This window comes from Vombatus ursinus, unplaced genomic scaffold (assembly GCF_900497805.2).
Source record: "Vombatus ursinus unplaced genomic scaffold, bare-nosed wombat genome assembly UNPS02014810.1, whole genome shotgun sequence".
Classification (NCBI taxonomy): domain Eukaryota; kingdom Metazoa; phylum Chordata; class Mammalia; order Diprotodontia; family Vombatidae; genus Vombatus; species Vombatus ursinus.
In genome coordinates, this window is record NW_020954588.1 from 50356745 (window position 1) to 50374323 (window position 17579).

Here is a 17579-nt window from a genome sequence, read left to right on the forward strand (position 1 = left end):
CCCTGCTGATGGCAAGGGGGCTGGGCATTTTCAAAGAGCCTAGAAACTTGACCTGTAGTCAGCTCATCGGGACAGAGCAATCCAGATGTGACCAAAGGACCTTGGAAGATAAGGCAAGAGGCCTGGATTCTGGTTCCAGCTCCAAAACCTAGCTTGTGAAACAGTAGCAGAGCTTCTCTGTGCCTCAGTATGCTTACCTGCAAAATGGGGACAACAATGTCCTCCCCTGCCATCCTCACTGATATGCTCCGAGGCTCAAATGACATTGTAGATAAGACCCCTGCCTTTGTGATCTGGCTTCTGACCTTCCCACTCCTCTGAACTTGCTCTTCACAAAGTTACTGGACGTCTCTTAGGTACCCACATGCATGGCCTTTTCTCAATCTTTTCTCCTTGACTTCTCTGCAGCAGCTGGAGCTTTCGGTGACCCTTCCCTCCTGCATGCTGGGCCAGCTGGGTGGCACAGTGGATAAAGCCTCAGGCCTGGAATCAGGAACTTCATGTGGTTGAGTTACTTTTCAGTGACTCATATTATATGTGGGGTACTTCTTGGGTCCCATCTTTGGGGGACAGCCTAGACATAGATTAAACCTACACTTTAAACAATTCATCCTTGGGCACCGTGGTAGGGTTTAACAAGCCAGAGAGTGTGAGAACAGGCCCTTTGGGACGAGGACAGAACTCAATTCAAACCTAGTTGACTTGTTCTTCCATTAAACTTTGATTCTCGGGTGGAGGGGCTGGAGGGATTAACTTATCTTTTCTGTTTCATTTTTAAAACTTTGAGGGAGGAGACCAGATATTTATGACTCTCTACAGGCCCAATACAAGGAAGTGTCCAGCGTTTATGGCACCCACACCTGGTGCACCCAGCCCCCACACAGTTGGCTTCTATGGGCTGGAAGCCCCATTTCCTACTCCTGCAGAGGCTCTTCTGGGACAGAAATCTGGGTGCAGTCGCACCCAGAATAGACCATAGAGAAGAATGACCAAGAATAGGGACCTATGGGAGCAGACATTTCAACAGGTAATTAGAGAGAAGAAACCTCAACACAGACAGACGCTAGAGGTGGACAGTGACCTTGAAGTCAAAAGTGTACAGTGGGGGTGGAGACAATACAAGCATAAAAGCCTTGCAAGGTCAGTGGGGAGCCATGGACAGGGACCCCTGGGACCCCTGTGGGTGTTACCTGTGGGTGCTTTGTCTGGGACAGAATGGGCGAGTGTTGGGGGAGAGTGTATGGGAAGTCATCAGGAAGAGAGCTGCATGACGTACCAATCCGTGGTGCTGTGATCCCTAGATAGTGGTCAGCCATTTGGGAAGGCAGATACAACCACAGGACTTGAAAATTCAAGGAACTTTGAGGGTCATTTAGCACAAAGACTTCATTTTATCAAAGAGGAAACTGAGGCCCAGAGAGGTGAGCTTGCTGAAGGTCACACAGTGAGTAAGAAGCAGGCCTCAGATCCCAATGTACTGACTTGTAATTTTGTGCTCTTTCTACTTAATGTGAGTTAGCCCCCCCATGTTCCCACGAGACCAGCCCAGACTGTTGTAAGTAAGGAATTAGGGTGCAAGGTTGTGGGGGGAGGCAGAAGGGTATAACCTTGCCCCTAGGTGAATTGATTTGGGGCCAAGCTTTGGGCCCCTTGGGCAGGAGAAGTTTTTGAGAGTTTGGTAGGGTGCTCCCTTCTAGAAGACTTTAAAACCTTCTTCCCAGCAGCCTTTCTAATTTGCCTACTTATTTATCCTCTCTGCTTTGAGGATGCTTCCACCTACCACAGCATATGGAAATATGGCTTTAGGCCAAGGACTGGTTGTTCAGGGTCCCTGGCTCTGAGTGACCCTTTCATTGAACCTGGAGGGGGATAGGGACCCAAACCTCATCACACCATGTTACAGATGGGGACCCGCAATACTGTAGCCACCTAAAAGCAGAGGTTTGGGCTGGGTGACCTCTTGAGGGCTTTCCAGGCCACACTGCCAGGCTCTCTACCCGGTCCAAAATGATAAGAAGTCCAAAGGACTCACCTGGTTTGTGATAAGGCTTCACTGTAAGGGCAGCGGATATAGAAAACAAAGCCCGGAGGAATAAATGTCCATTCTTAGCCAGTGTGGAGTCCAGTTTCAGGTTTAAGGGAGTTTTACAACTAGAAGCTTGTTCAGGGCTTTTGTAGGTCAAGTGGCCAAGAAGGCTGCTCTGAGTCCTGGTGAAAGTGGTTCCAGGCTGGTGACCTTTGAGTGCAGCTGATGTGAAAGGTTGGGCTCTGGTAATAACTATGAATTCCAAAGCTAACTTTATTTTATGTTATTTCAGAGTTCAAGCCTGCCTTTTGACTCATAATTGCCATGTGGCCCTAGACAGCGCTTCATTGCCCCCAGGCAACTATTTCAAGTCTAAAAGTTGCAGAGGTGCTGACCTGCACGGTAGAAGGAGTTTCTTCTTCTGGGAGTTCCCTATATAGAATAATGTCAATTTGAAGGCAAGTGACCATTTCAGGCAGTCATTAGTCACACTAACTAGGACCTGGCCATAGAGATGATTTCTTGGGTTCAATCCCCATCCCCAATTTTTATTGATTATATTTTGTTTTTGGATCACCTTCATTGCATATCTCTTTCTTCTCCCCCCTTAGATAGATATCCCTTAGAACGGTGATGGGTGAAACTGCAGTAACTGAAGGGACAAAGGTTTGAGCTTCTGAGCAAATCAGAAAGCAAAATGTGCCAACTGTCCAACACCAGGGACCAGGCCCCCTCAGCTTTGGCATTGGACCCCGAATACAGGGGAGACAGATTTTTATGCATTAAAAACAATTAACCAAATAAGAACCATTAATTAAAAGAAAACAATTAACCGGGACACAAAATTAGGTGATCCGATTTCTAATTGAAGGAAAGCTTGGGGACTTTCCAAGTTGGGAAGGGGATAGCAAAGAGGTTCAACTTACTGAAATCAGAAAAAGAGGTGTACTCCTCCCCCAAGTGTCTGGATGCAATCAAAGAAATATGGATACAATGGGGGGGTAGGACCACTATGGGGACAGTTTTCAAGTAAGAGGTCTGGTTTGCTTAAGATGTATAAATGTGAGAAAATTCCTTGCGTCAGTCATTGGATCTGACCGGGTTGTTGGTCAACATAACCAAGGTCCTTAATTAGGAGTCTCTAAGCAGCAGAGAGAGATGGTCCAGCTTCCCAGCGATGTAGGGCTAGGTTCAAACAATGCAATGAAGTTTTATCCCAGTTCCCACAATTGAATAAAGTTTTCTTACAAGACATAAATTGGACCAGATCCATGATTGAATAGAAGGGAACTAGGATAGTTCCAGAACTGAGTCACAAGATGGAGTCAGTGGGATTCCCTCAATTCCCCCTTTTGATTCATGGGGGAAGGAGGCAGTTATCTGTAAGCCAAATCTATAAAGTTTTTCATATATTCATAATCAGAATTACATAAGTCAGGCTACAGATCAAACTACTTAGAGGACTCACAGTGGGCTAGTTTTGAGAGGGGAGATTTAGCGTCCCCAAAATAGTCAAAAAAACTCAGCAAACAAGAACACCATGAATCAAAAGGCCAAAGCAATAATTCAATGATGATCACCAATATTAAATAACACCAGGTCTCCGTGTATCCTAGTAACCCATTCCCAATACCCATTTAATCACTTCATCTTGTCTTGAGTCCAAGATGTAGTCATCTGGTCCTTGGAAATCTCTTCTCTTGGACCTTCTGGAATAGGCCTCATTCTCAGGGCAGCTTTGAAGGGGGCTCTGCTTCTCTGGTTCCAAATCACTTGTAGAAGTTCCTAGATAATTCTAAAATCTGTCAACAGCAAGATTTAATACAATTGAATTCAATCTCTTGAATATGGTGTTCTAATAATTGCTTCATGTGATGAAAATCAGTTGAAGTCTTATGGAACTAATCCTATTAACAACAGAGCTATAAGAGGAGCATCAGATTAGGAACCCATAATTCACCTGAGACTTTAGAGGATTTCAGTTTTTATATACCACTTGCTGTTTTTATATTTACCTAAACCCTGAAGCTGATATAAGAATCCTAAAAAAATTCATGAGGGTCTGACTTGTAAAATGAACCCTTTTCTCTTTTAAAATGATCAGACAGCTACTTTTAAATGGGAAAATAATTTCACTTTCTTTACAATTATCAATGCAATTTTGTATGTGAAATCCTTAAATTCAATTCTGAGAATTTAACATACTCAAAGCCCTGAATTTCAATGCTAGATACATTTGGAAGCTAATCATATACAGATGTAAATATAATTCTTAAAACAGTCTAATCCTGTTGCTTTCTCCAAATTTACTATTCCGTCTAATTACAAAACTTTTGCATCTTTGTCTTATCACTTTGTCTAGCGCTCCCTGCCTCTTAGGAGGATATCATCTCCATATTATAATTTGACCACAAATATAGATTAAAATTCTAAGATTTTTCACCCTTCACTCCTATTATAGTAACTCAGAGATGTTCCAGTATCAATCTATTAATCAATAGATTTAGTATTATACTTACAGAACTTCCACTACTCACCTGCCCTGATTATAGAAATTTTCTATGAAAGAAAAGGAAGGACATGGTTATAACAAGAAGAATAAGGAAAGACAGAGCAAAAAGAAGCAGTCTAGCAAATTTAACCAACACGCCCAGCGTGTCCTCCAACATGTCCTCCAACGTGTCCTCCAGGTTGGTCAGTGTTCCTCTCCTTGGAGGCCATCACCTCTGCCAAGAAGGGAGAAGGGTACATTTTAATGTGTGAGCTGAGCTTGCTCTTTGTAACTACATATCATTCAGGGTGGTTGATATCCAGAGGTCATGGTGTCTGGACCCGAACTTTGTACTTAAATAAGGTCTGATGAGGGCAAAGTGCAGGGGGTTTATCATTTCTCCTTACTGCTGAAAGCTATGCCCCTCAGCACAGCCCAGGAACGTGTGAGCTTTTTTTGTTCATCATATCCCACTGCTGGCTCATGTCAGACTTGTAGCCCACTGAGACCTTCAGATCCTTGCAGAACAACTGCCACCTATCCAAGCCTCTCCTTCCGTTGTATGGAATTTCATCTTAATCGATTGAGCCTGGTGCTCTTGCCTGTCAAAATCCTTCTGGATCCTCTCTCTCTCATCTGCCATGTTAGTCACCCCTCCAAGCTTTGGGTCATTGGCAAATTGGATGAAACTGCCCTCTAAGTCTTTATCATTGGATAAAAGATTTGGAGCTGGGAGGGGCATTATAAGTCATCTGGCACCATACACCAAAATAAAGTCAAAATGGGTTAATGATTTAGATATAAAGACTGATACTGTAAGCAAACTGGGAGAGCAACAAATAGTTTGCTTATCAGATTTATGTAGAACAGAAGAATTCGTGACCAAACAAGAGATAGAGAACATTACGAAATGCAAAATGGATAACTTTGATTACATTAAATTGAAAAGTTTTTGCACAAACAAAGCCAATGCAACCAAGATTAGAAGGAAAGTAGAAAACAGGGAAAGAATTTTTACAACCAGCATCTTTGATAAGGGTCTCATTTCTAAAATATATAGAAAATTAAGTCAAATTTATAAGAATACAAGTCATTCCCCAATTGATAAATGCTCAAAGGATATGAACAGACAGTTCTCAGATGAAGAAATTAAAGCCATCTATAGTCATATGAAAAAATGCTCTAAATCACTATTGATTAGAGAAATGCAAATCAAAACAACTCTGAAGTACCACATCACACCCATCAGATTGACCAACATGACAAAACAGGAAAATGATAAATGTTGGAGAAGATATGGGAAAATTGAAACACTAATGCATTGTTGGTGGAGTTGTGAATTGATTCAACCATTCTGGAGAGCAATTTGGAACTATGCCCAAAGGGCTATAAAAATGTGCATACCCTTTGACCTAGTAATAACACTTTTAGGGATATATCCCAAAGAGATCATAAAAATGGGAAAAGGACACGCATATACAAAAATATTTATAGCAGCTCTTTTTGTGGTGGCAAAGAATTGGAAATTGAGAGGATGCCCATCAACTGGGGAATGACTGAACAAATTGTGGTATATGAATGAAATGGAATACTATTGTGCTATAAGAAATGATGAGCAGGCGGACTTCAGAAAAACCTGGAAAGACTTGTATGGTCTGATGTTGAGTAAAGTGAGCAGAACCAGGAGAACATTGTACACAGTAACAGCCACACTGGGCAATGACTAATATGGATAGACTCAGCCCTTCTCAGCAATACGAGGATCTAAGACATCTCCAAAGGCTTCATGATAGAAAATGCTATCCACAAAGAAGAAAGAACTATGGGGTTTGAATGTAGATCGAAGCAAACTATTTGCTGCTTTTTTTCTCTTCTGTTGAGTTTTGTTTCCTCTTTCTGGTGGTTCCTCCTATTGGTTCTGATTCTTACTTACAAGATCACTAATGTGAAAATATGTTTAATATGAATGTAAATGTATAGCTTATATCAGATGGTGCACCGTCTTGGGGAGGGTAGTGGGGAGGAAGGGGAAGAAAAATTTTAAACTCAAAAGCATATGGAAGTGATTATTGATAAATCAAAATAAATTAATATAAAAAATGAAATAAAATAATAAGTCATCTGGCCCGACCCCCTTATTTATTGATGAGGAGACTGGATCCCAGAAAAGGAAAGTGTGACTTGCCCAAGATTACACTTTGAGTAAATAGCAGAGTCAGGTTCACTCATGGGCTGCTCTGATATGGGGAGGCCCAGAGAGGAGGACATCTCCAAAGGACCCTTCGTGGTATTTTTTTACACAAATTGTCCTCTTGCAAACCACTGCTAACCTTTACATACCACCTGAAGGTTTATGTTTGAGTACGTGGTTTCCTCTGGTCTTTTCTCCCCACAACCCTATGGGGGCCTATTACAAGTGCCGTTATCTCTGAATCAAAATCTAAGTGGCTGCTGAGCCTTGTGAATTCAACCTCTCCCACACGTCTTGTGTTTACTTCCTTCTTGCCACTCAGATAGCCCCAGGTTGGGCCCTCGTCCCCTCTCCCTGGGTGATGTGGCATCGGCCTTCTCATCCGTCTCAAGGCTCTTCTCTTTCCAATCCACCCTCCACAAAGCTGCCCAAGTCACATTCCTGAAGCTCTTACTCTATAATTATCCCCATTTTACCTCTGAGGAAACTGAGGCGAGCAGGTTAAGAGACCTGACAATAAGTATCTGAGACAGGATGCAAACTCAGGTTTTCCTGACTCCCAGTTGCTCCATCCATACCCAGAAATGCTTATTGATTGACTAAATTTACGCCATGGTTTTACCTAGTTATGGAACCTTGTGCCTCAACCTGAGAGGCAGAATGGTGATATGGATAATGGGTCATGAAGACCTGGGCTCAAATCCTGCCTCAGACTTTTTCCTCAGCTGTAAAATGAATAGTTGGCTTCTAAGATTCCTCACATCTCGAACTCTAGGATTCCATGAATCTCCTCTGCGGAATGAGGGGGTAGGCTTTGATGTTGTTGTTGGGCCCTTTGAGCCCCACGGGGTTCTGGGACCGCTCTGGACAGACCGGTTGACTCTGCTGTCTCCTGCCTCAGGTTTCAGCGCTCCTTGTGTGGAAGCAGCTGGGTCTCGACCCAGGTGCTGATTCTCTTCCGTGCCTGCAGGAACCCTACGGCCAGGTCGAGATGAGGGTCTTTGCTCAGCGTTGCCAGAAGTGCAGCACGGCCCTATTTGAGGAGCCCGAGTTCAGCCAGGAGGGCATCGAGAGGGTCCTGGGGTGTCTGGTGGTGTGGATTCTGCTGAGGTGCTACAGGGAAAGTGTGCCCCTTGGGGCCACCCGAGAGGACCCTTTCAGAGCGGCCCTTCCCAGTGGGCCTCGTGACACTGAGAATTGCGAGGCGTGTTAGCTGGGCATCTTCTGCCCGAGCCAATCGGACAGCAAGGTCTCAAATCCACATCCCAGAACCGTCAACAACTCCACCCAAGACTGACAACCTGCCTTTAAAAACAGAAAGCTGCTCCTGCTGCTTTCCTTTTGTATTGTAATGATCATATTTGTGGTGCTGGTGATCAGTCTTCACATGGTGGGGAGGGTAGTGGGGCTCTTTAGCAAGAGCCTTATCTGGTGTGTGGGACGGTAAATGTTTAATGACCAGTGGCTCTCCAAAGATACACATACACCAGGATACCCATTCACATATGTACATATTCACACACATAACTGGCCACACTATTAAGTTTAATTTGTATTTTTAAATTTCTCCACCATTTTCTTAAGTCTCGGCAAGTAGCCAAACAATAAGGCCAGCCTTTGATTTGTGGTTTGCCTTTTTTCTGAGGTGTAAATGCTCACCCGCAGAATTGAGTGATGCTGGGAGTCTGCTCGAGTTGGCTCCAGTGAGCTCCTGCCTTGACAAAGATGAGGTGACTGGACCCTCTCCCTAGGATGCTGACATTTAGAGTCTGACCAGACTTGGGCTCCTTCTGAAACCAGAAACACAGAGCTTAGTTCCTACTTAGCAAGAGCAAAAGCTAGAACAGAAAGCCACCAGATGGTCTTCGTCTTCTGGGCTGTGAGCCCACTTCCCGGGAGCTTTTTCCCAGCCCGCTTTTTTTGACTGACTTGCACCATGTACCCAAATTGCTAGTTGTGACTTTGCCCTTAGGAGAGTTGCTCCGAGAAGGCTTGGGATGGCTGGGATGGAAGCTTGAGGGCAGTCCCTGGGGAGATCCTAGTGGCTATATGAGTTATTTTCCCAAGGAATGAGAATCATTTCCATCTTCATGTTCAGGGTGGCTGTATGGACCCTGCCCTCATTCAGGGACCACTGATAATGTTGGGAAATCAACCTATCAAACGACTATCTCCAGCTTTGCTTTTATTCAAAGCTCTTTCTTTGTATAGGATTGTTTCCCTGGGGGTGGGATGGGGAGGCTAGTGCAGGGGCCAGGGGATGGGAGGGATTCTCTTCTTTGGGATCCTCTTTCTTTGTTACTTTGGATAAGACTTTAACAGTCAGCAGAAAAGAACTTTGATCAGGATTAACAACAGAGGAGAGAAATGCCAAGCTCTTTGAGACGTCACGTTCAGAGAGCAGGTGACCACTTTCCATTACTACTTATGTGGGTGGCATCTGCTCACCTTCTTAGTCCAGGAGATATGATCAGTGTGGAGTGATCCAAACAGAATTTTGGCACAAGCCTCACCCACAGGGAATCTGTGCCCTCCTCCCTGGTCTGCTGTATTTCAATGAACCCTAAACAGTGAGCTTGTCACAATGGAGCCAACCATGAATGTGGTTTAATGGTATGGTCTTCACTTGTACCCAAAGATGTGAAAGAAGTAAATGAAGAATGGATAGAAAATGAGTGCTGTGAAGACTCCGTGTCTGTGGCACGTCCCACACCTAGGGTGCCCACAAGCCTAGAGGGATGTCCCAAACCCAGTCATTCTAGATGAAGTGTAGATGCTTAAGTTCTACAGCCTTCTTGGGAGCTGCCAGCATCCCAAATGGGGCAAAGCTTTCCCACTACTGGCCTGTGTGGCCCATTGGTTTTCCCTCTCACTGCCTTCTAGAAGGTCACAGTTGAGTTTGCCGGGGATCTCTTGAACAAGGGCAACATGTCAGGCTTTCCCTTGAGGGCAGCCCCTTGAAATCTGGATTCAGGCTGGATTTCTTGTCGATCCCTCTTAAGATGCCGGTCTGTCTGCTTTAGCCTTTCTGGAAACCTCTTCTGACTTGATGCTTGCCCCACCAACTTAACACAGGAAAGTAGAAACAGGGCCAGAGAGGCTCTCTTCATCCTGACAGCCATCCTGAATGCCTCTTCTCTTGGCCTCAGTTTACTTCTCAAAGGGTACCTGCTGGTTGTGCCCATAGAAGTCCCAACTCTGTGGCTCTTTTTGTCTGGTCTTGGCTTTATGGGTGAGGCCATTGAAAGAGCTGGGGCATAGATATAACCCCTGATATGTCATCTGTCATTGAGAAAGCAGCATTGCATAATGGGAAGATGCTGAGATTAGATACCTGGATTAGAATCGTGACTCTTCCATTTCCTGACTGGGTGATCTTGGGCAAATCACATTTCCTCTTTTTGGAACTCAGTTTGCCCAGCTGTAAAATGAGTGGGTCCAAGGGTTATGTCTATGGTCCCTCCCAGTGCTAAATCAATGGTCCTATCATTAATTTGCTGATGGCTTAGAAACATCCACTAGGGGGAAATCAATGTAGGAAAACTTGTAGGTTTTCAGTCTAATGTAGGTACAGTCTATGGTCCGAATGGGTTTTTCTTCTGGGAAGCCAACTAGGGATGCCTACTGGTCCCTTCACCTCATTAACATAATTAATGGAGCTAATTGTCTTATTAAATGTGCAAGTATTGGCTAAGAAAGCTTGGATTGAAAAGTAGGCCCCTTCCAAGAGAGCTGGCCCCCAAGTCAGTGAGACGTGCTGAGGAAAAGGGGAGAGTAATGAGGAAGAAGGGGCATTTGTCATGTTGATGTAGAACCCTGAAAGACATTCAGGTTCATGTAAATCATGCCGTATTTCTTTTTTCTGAGACATAATAACCACAGAGACATTTGACCTCTTCTTCTGCTCCATCTTGTCTTAGTAGAACTTCCTACTACTTCATCTTTCTGTGTCTTCATTATTCCCCTGGAAACCAAGCCAGCTCGGGGACAAGCAGTGACTTCTTTGTGGATTAAAGCTTCCTGGACTTGGGGGGCTGGAGCTTAAAGGATTCTTGCCAAGTCCTTTGCTTAAACATGGAATTGCCTTGTGCTGATAGAAACCATCTCTTCATCTCCACCATGAAGGTCTCAAAGATGACTAGGTTCAGTGTGTGTGTGAATGTGTGTGTGTGTGTGTGTATGCGCATGTGTGCACACGTGTGTTCATGTGCGCCAGTGTGTCTGTGTATGCTTTGGTGAAGGGGAAATATACTTCAATTGATTGAAGCCTCTCACTCAAAGGAGCTTCAAATGAATCAACCAATCAACAATAATTTTTTAAGTGCCCACTCCACTAGATGGTGGAGATATGAAGACAAAAATGAGATAGTGTTTGCTCCCAAAAGAACTTGGATTCTAATAGACTTGAATGCTGGGAACTTTCCAAATCATCTGAATTCTATTTGTACCAGCCTATTCTACAGGAGCATTAATTTTATTTTTAATTTGAAAAGTTTTGTAGATTAAAAAAAGCCATTTCTTTCTTATCCAAATTCTACCTCACAGACTTACTAGCTTTCTGACCCTGGGCAAGTCATTTTAATCTATCTGTGCCTCAGTTTCCTCATCTGAAATATGAGGAAACTAATAATGCCTACCTCACAGGGTTGTTGTGAGGAGTGAATAAAATAGCATATTTATGCAAAACACCTTACAAACCTAAAAATTCCATATAAATGCTAGCTATTATTAGAACTGTAATGATTCCCCTTCCTTTCCCAGGAAACCATCCCTTTTAACAAAGAAAGAGGGAGAAAAAGGCAGGACATCAAAACTAACCAACACATTAACCAAGTCTGACAGGGTATACCTTGCTCAATCCCCACAGCCCTGTACCTCTGAAAAAAAAAAGGACAATCATTAATTTTAAATTTACCTAAGAATGAAAATGAGTAACAAAAGAATGGTGGAAACACACTATGTAGCAACCAGGAGATTAAGATCTCCTCTCCAAGAAAACAGTGGTGGCGGGCTGTGGGTGGAGAGTGGGGAACACCATCTCCACAAAGACCTATACTACAAGATAGGAGAGCTGATTGTCTTTTATGTGGGAGATATGATGAATGAATGATCTTCTCTTAGCTTGTGCCCAGCTCAATATCCCTCCCTCCCTCCCTCTCTCTTTCTCCCTTCTTCTTTCTCTCTGTTTCTGTCTCTCTTCCTTCTCTCTTTTTTTCTCCCTTTCTCTCCCTCTTCTTTGTTTTCTTCTCACCCCTCTTTGTCTCTGTTTCTCTGATAAGGTCAATTCTCCAGGCCCAGACATATTGCATTCCAGAATACTGAGAAAACTGATTGCTGTGACTGCCTGACCACTGCCAATGATCTTTGTTTTTGTGTGTATGTGTGTGTGTGTGGCAGTTGGGGTTAAGTGACTTGCCCAGGATCACACAGCTAGTGAGTGTTATATGTCTGAGGATGGATTTGAACTCAGGTCCTCCTGACTCCAAGGCCAGTGCTCTATCCACTGTGCTACCTAGCTGCCTGAATGCCAATGATCATTGAAAGATACTGGAGAACCAGAGGGGTGCTATAGGATTGGAGAAGAGCAAATGTCTTCATTTGATACCCCAAAAACAAAATGTGGGGTTTTTTGTGGGGGAGTTGGGGAAAGAAGTTGACCCTGCAAATTACAGGTCAGTGAGCTTGATGCTGATTCTAGAGTGCATCCAGAGGATTAGATGATTAAAGGGATGGCTGGTTAACATTTAGAAAGGGAAGCAGTGATCATCAAGAGTCAATGTGAACTCCATTTTCACCAAGAAGACGTCATTCCAGACTAACCTTAGCTTTCCTAGTCTGGCCAGTTTATCAGGGTTGTAGCACAGCATTTGACAAAATCTCTCACACGCTCTTCTTGTGGACGAGGAGAAGGGATGTGGGTCAGATGACGATATAGTTAGATGGATTCAGAACCAGTTGGGTTGTAGGGCCCCACATTCATTGATGGCTTGATATTTCCTTGGAAGGTCTTCAGTGGAGGGCTCCCGGGCTCTGTGCTTGGTCTCATGCTGGTTAACATTTTTATCAGCGGTTTAGCCATTGCCAGAGATGGGATGCTTTGTCAGTGTGCACAAAGGGATAGCTAACCCATTGGATGAGAGAGTCGCTTCTCCACAGATGAGAGGCTAATAGAGACAGGTGCAAATGTCTGGGCCACCGAGATTTTAATTAATTTGTGTCATGTTGACTGTCTGCTCTGGTGGAGGGAGTGAATTTGCCAGGAACTCTCCACGCTAATGGAATCACAAGTTTGGGTTGGGGGGGATGAAGTCTTATTTTAAAAAATGACTTGACAAGGATGGGGGGGCAGCAGTTTATCTGGGAAAAGTCCGGGGATCCCAGGGGCCAGCAAGCTTGTGGGGTAGGTCTCTGAGGGCTTCTGAGAGTGCCTCCTCCCTGCCGTGGGGCAGGGGAAGGTCCCTGGCTGGGCCCCACTGCCAGGGCCGTGGTCAGTTCCGGGCCATTGGTGCCGGGAAGGACTTGGCTGGCCTGGACGGGGCTAGAGTCCTGGGGCGCTCTCCTAAAGACCTCCTTCCAAAGGATGCCCGGGGGTCAGGGCACTCTGCCATCAGCCGGGCCTGCAGGGGGCGGGCGAGTCCCAGGGCCCGGGAGGCTCCTGGTCAGCAGAGGCCTCCAGCCCTTGGGGCTGCAGGGCCCAGGCTGCTCCTCCCAGGCAGCTGCAGGGGGCGCCAGAGAGCAGGAGGCCTGGCCGGGAGGAAGTCCCTGCTGGCCAGCCTGAGGAAGCGGCTGGGCCCTGCCGAGGGTGGGGGGCTGGGCCTGGCTGGGGCCTGGGGGGACAGGCCGGGGACCGAGGGTCAGGGGAGCCCCAGCAGACAGCTGAGGAAACTGAGGCCCAGGAGGGGGGAGGAAGGAGGAGGGAAGGTCACACAGGGAGCCAGCATGGGGCGGGGGGGGGGGCTGAACCCGGGACCTCTGACCCCAGACCAGGGCTGGACCCTGCCAACTGCCCTGATGGCCTCTGTCCCTCCCTTCCTCCCTCCCTCCCTCCTTCCTTCCTTCCTTCCCCCCTTCCTTCCTCCCTCCTCCCTCCTTTCTCCCTTTTTCCCTCCTTCCTTCCCCCCTCCCTCCTTCCTCCCCTTCCTTCCTTCCATCATTCCTTCCTTCCTTCCATCATACCTTCCTTCCTTCCTCCCCCCTTCCTTCCTTCCATCATTCTTTCCTTCCCCCCTTCCTTCCTCCCCCCTTCCTTCTTTCCATCATTCCTTCCTTCCTCCCTCCCTCCTTCCCCCTTCCTTCCTTCCTTCCTTCCTTCCTTCCTTCCTTCCTTCCCCCCTTCCTTCCTACTTCCTTCCCCCCTTCCTTCCTCCCTCCTTCCTTCCCTCTTTCCCTCCTTCCTTCCTTCCTCCCTCCTTCCTTCCTCCCTCCCTCCTTCCTTCCTTCCTTCCTCCCTCCCTTCCCTCTTTCCCTCCTTCCTTCCTTCTCTGTCTTGTCTCTGTCTCTCCCCTTCTTTCCTTCCTTCCTTTCTTCTCCAGGGGGAAGCATTGCCAAAGCCGTGTGGTCCAGGGAAGAGGACAGAGGAGGCATGGAGAAGAAGGCTCTGGTCCCTGCCAGGCTGAGCATCTCAAACCTGATGCTGGCCTCGGAGCTGCCTGGGCCGCCTGGGCTGCCTGGGCCATCGTCTGGAGGTACAGAAGGATACCAGGGAGGGCGTCCCTCCCTGGGATTTTGGACCATGTCCAAGCTGGACGGAGAAGGAGAGGGAGGTTCTGGTTCACCTGCCCCGAGGGGCACCCTGACCGCTGCAGTCTTCCTGCCCTGGGCCAGCTGCTCACCGAGAGCAGCTCCTTGTCCTGGGGCCGTGCCAGAGTCACTGACCAGGGCCCCACGCTGGTAGTGGTCTGCTGGAAGCTGGCAGCTGGCCCACCGGAGAAGAAGCTCTTCATCCCTTTCCTGCTTCCCAGGGAGGGCTCTCAGCAGGATGGTGACGTGGGCAGACTCCCCCCAGTCTTCTCCCCTCACCTTCTTCTGAAGCCCACCCACCCACCCATGCACCCACCCTCCCTCGCATGACTCCCAAGTGCTCTGGGCGCACAAGCTGCCCTTAGGAGAGGGAAGAAAGAAAAGACAGCAGGACATCTATTTTTGTAGGTGGTTAACGTTTCCTAAAGGCTTTTCCTCCACGACTTCATTTAATCCTCCCAATGGTGCTGTGATGATGGGGAAATAGAGGCCCAGAGTGCTTCAGCTTCTGGCTCAGGGTCACTGAGGCAGGATTTGAACACAGTTCTCCTTTCTTGGGTCAGGCATTCCTTCTATCCCACCCACATTGGCCTGTCGAGTCATTGTGAGCCTTCCTGGGATGTCAGCTCATAGGAAGGAGGAATTGGTTCATTCCTGGCTCCTAGCAGAGCTCCGGGCACATAGGAGAGCCTTGATAAATACTTGTTGGTGTATGGAATTTAAGGAACTAACACACACACACACACACACACACACACACACACACACACACACAGGAAACTGACTATATTGGAATATAATTATCAAAATATTTTTAAAAAAAGTTCATGGACCCCAGGTTAGGAGCTTCTGGCACGTAGCAGGTGTTTAATAAATGCCCATTATGAGTAAAAGATGATGCTTTAATCCAAAGGAATGAATCTCTCATGGTAAAATTTCAGGCATTTGTCACGTGGTCATGGGAAATGCTTTGGGTCAAGAATGGGCTCCCCAGCCCTCCTCACATCAGCTGGTATAGGGGGCCACCTTCCTCACATGCCTGGGTGTCACCAGAGTAGCCTGGCTCTTTCAGGGGTTTACCAACAAGTCACCAACCTCCTGAACATCGTGGATGAAGATGACCAGGAGGGCAGCGGTCTGAGCAGTCAAGAGGGTCACGGGTCCAAGATGCGCAAGGCTTTGGCCAGCATGATCATCATCCAGAAAGCCAATGCAGAGCCCTCGGAGGTCATGACCGCACTCATCCACAGCCTGCAGCTGGAGGAGGTAGGGTGGCTCCAGGAAGCCCCCACGTGTGCTGGCATTCACTCACAGGGGCCACATAGAGAAGGTCAAAAAGGATTCCCTGCCTGTAAGGGGTGGGAGTCAGGGAGACCTGAGTTCAAATCCAGCCTCAGACACACACTAGCTGTGTGACCCTGGGCAAGTTACTCAACCCCTGTCTGCCTCAGTTTCCTCAACTGTGAAATGAGAATAATAATAACAACACTGACTTCCCAGGGTTGTTGTGAGAATCAGATGAGAGCATATTTGTAAAGTGCTTTGCAAACCTTACAGCACTATTAAATATCATTATGATTATTACTGTTACTCCACCACGGTGCCATTCAGGAAAGGGCTTACCAAAGACCGGGGACTTGAGCTGCGCCTTGAAGGTTTGAGGATGATGAAGTTGATGAAGTTGATGAAGAGGGTGGAGGAGAGGCCAGCTCAAGTGAAGGTGTAGGAGTGACTGCCCTCACTCGGGGCTGGGGTTGGTGCCCTCTCTACTGGCCAGTCTCGGCTAGCTAAAGCCACGCTTCACCTATAAGAGAGGATTGAGAGGCAGGACAGGAAATGGAAGCTGGGGCCCCAGTGGTTCTCCACATGCCAGGGCGCCTCAGGTCCAGGGCTTTGGGGGATCAGAAGACCAGAGGCTTTGGAGCTGGAGGGGATGGTGGAGGTCATGCAGCCCCACCCTGTGGGCTTTTCCTTGAGCCCAGCTGGGCTCAAGACCATACAGGGAGTAAATCTCAGAGCTGGCCGAGTTTGAGCCCGGCTTGCCACGGCTCAGTCACAGAGATGAACGCACTTCCTAAGGGGATGAAACAGCCTTTATTCCAGGCTCACTGTGTGCTGAGCTCTGGGGCTACAGATACCAAAGTGAGACGGGCCAGAGACCCTGCCTTCAGGGAGCTTCTCTTCCAATGGGGAGACCAAACATACACAGGGGAGGGGTGGCCGGTGATGGGAGCGTCTGGGCGGCCCAAGGATGATGAGCATGTCAATCAACAGGCAGCTGGGTGGAATGCTCGACGTCAAGGTTAGAAGCCTTGCCCAAGGTCACCGAGTTAGGCAGCGGTGGGAGTAGCAGTGGACTTTGACAAAGCTCTTAGAGGTCTTATGTGGGGGGAGTCAGCAGGGCCCAGGCCCCAACCCCAAGGTCAGCGGGCTTCCCAGGCCCACGGCCAGGCCCTCTTCTTCCTCCCCAGATCTCCATCAAGCGGAAGGTCAGCATCTACACCGTTCTCCAGGGCATCATCCAGCAGGAAGGGGAGCTGGACGAGGAGTGTGTGCAGACGCTGGTGAACCTCGCCTCCAGGGAAATGCGGGAGATCCAAGAGGTGCGTCACATCACGGGGTGAGGTTTCGAGGAATGCCTTTTCCTCGGACTCCCATCCTGACCCAAGCATTAACGACAGCAACAACAAAATGCAAACAAAATAAAACAAACCAAAAAACCTTGAAGAAATTAAAGCAACGCAAAAAATATTACCGATGATTGCGTAAGAATAGATCCTTTGGTGATCTCCTGGTTGTTAAAAGAAGCAAAACCTGCATCTGTTCGCCTGAGCAGCACAGGCAGCCGCACGTTTGTCTAGTGTGGGGGGGAAAGGGGGGGAACAGCTTCTGGGGACTGGTTAAAGCTGTGGAAATTCACAGCAGTGTAGCCCCCCGGCCTCCTCCCTCGCCCCTACTCTAGGCCAGTTTTCCTGTCATTCTTTGACATTGTCTCACGATTCATTCCTTGGGGTGTAATAGCATTCAGTTAAGTTTTCCATGGAAGAGCACTAATATCCTCTCAGGAGGCCACTCTTGTAAACACACACACACACACACACACACACACACACACACACACACACACACAC

The 17579-nt window shown here is 47.1% G+C and overlaps 2 protein-coding genes across 2 annotated transcripts in view; both read left to right on the top strand.

The window, feature by feature from the left end:
• Positions 1-985: 985 nt before the first annotated feature.
• Positions 986-7921, top strand: LOC114053000 (receptor-transporting protein 3-like). The gene is made up of 2 exons (XM_027875796.1): positions 986-1219; positions 7610-7921. Exons 1-2 carry the CDS (start codon positions 986-988, stop codon positions 7919-7921), a joined length of 546 nt encoding a protein of 181 aa, XP_027731597.1.
• A 7508-nt stretch (positions 7922-15429) lies between these two features.
• Positions 15430-17579, top strand: part of MROH2A (maestro heat like repeat family member 2A) — a 53899-nt gene continuing 51749 nt past the window's right edge. The window contains exons 1-2 of the mRNA XM_027875797.1: positions 15430-15714; positions 16920-17051. Of these exons, the coding sequence (XP_027731598.1) occupies positions 15430-15714; positions 16920-17051 (417 nt within the window). The remainder of the gene's footprint in view (positions 15715-16919; positions 17052-17579) is intronic.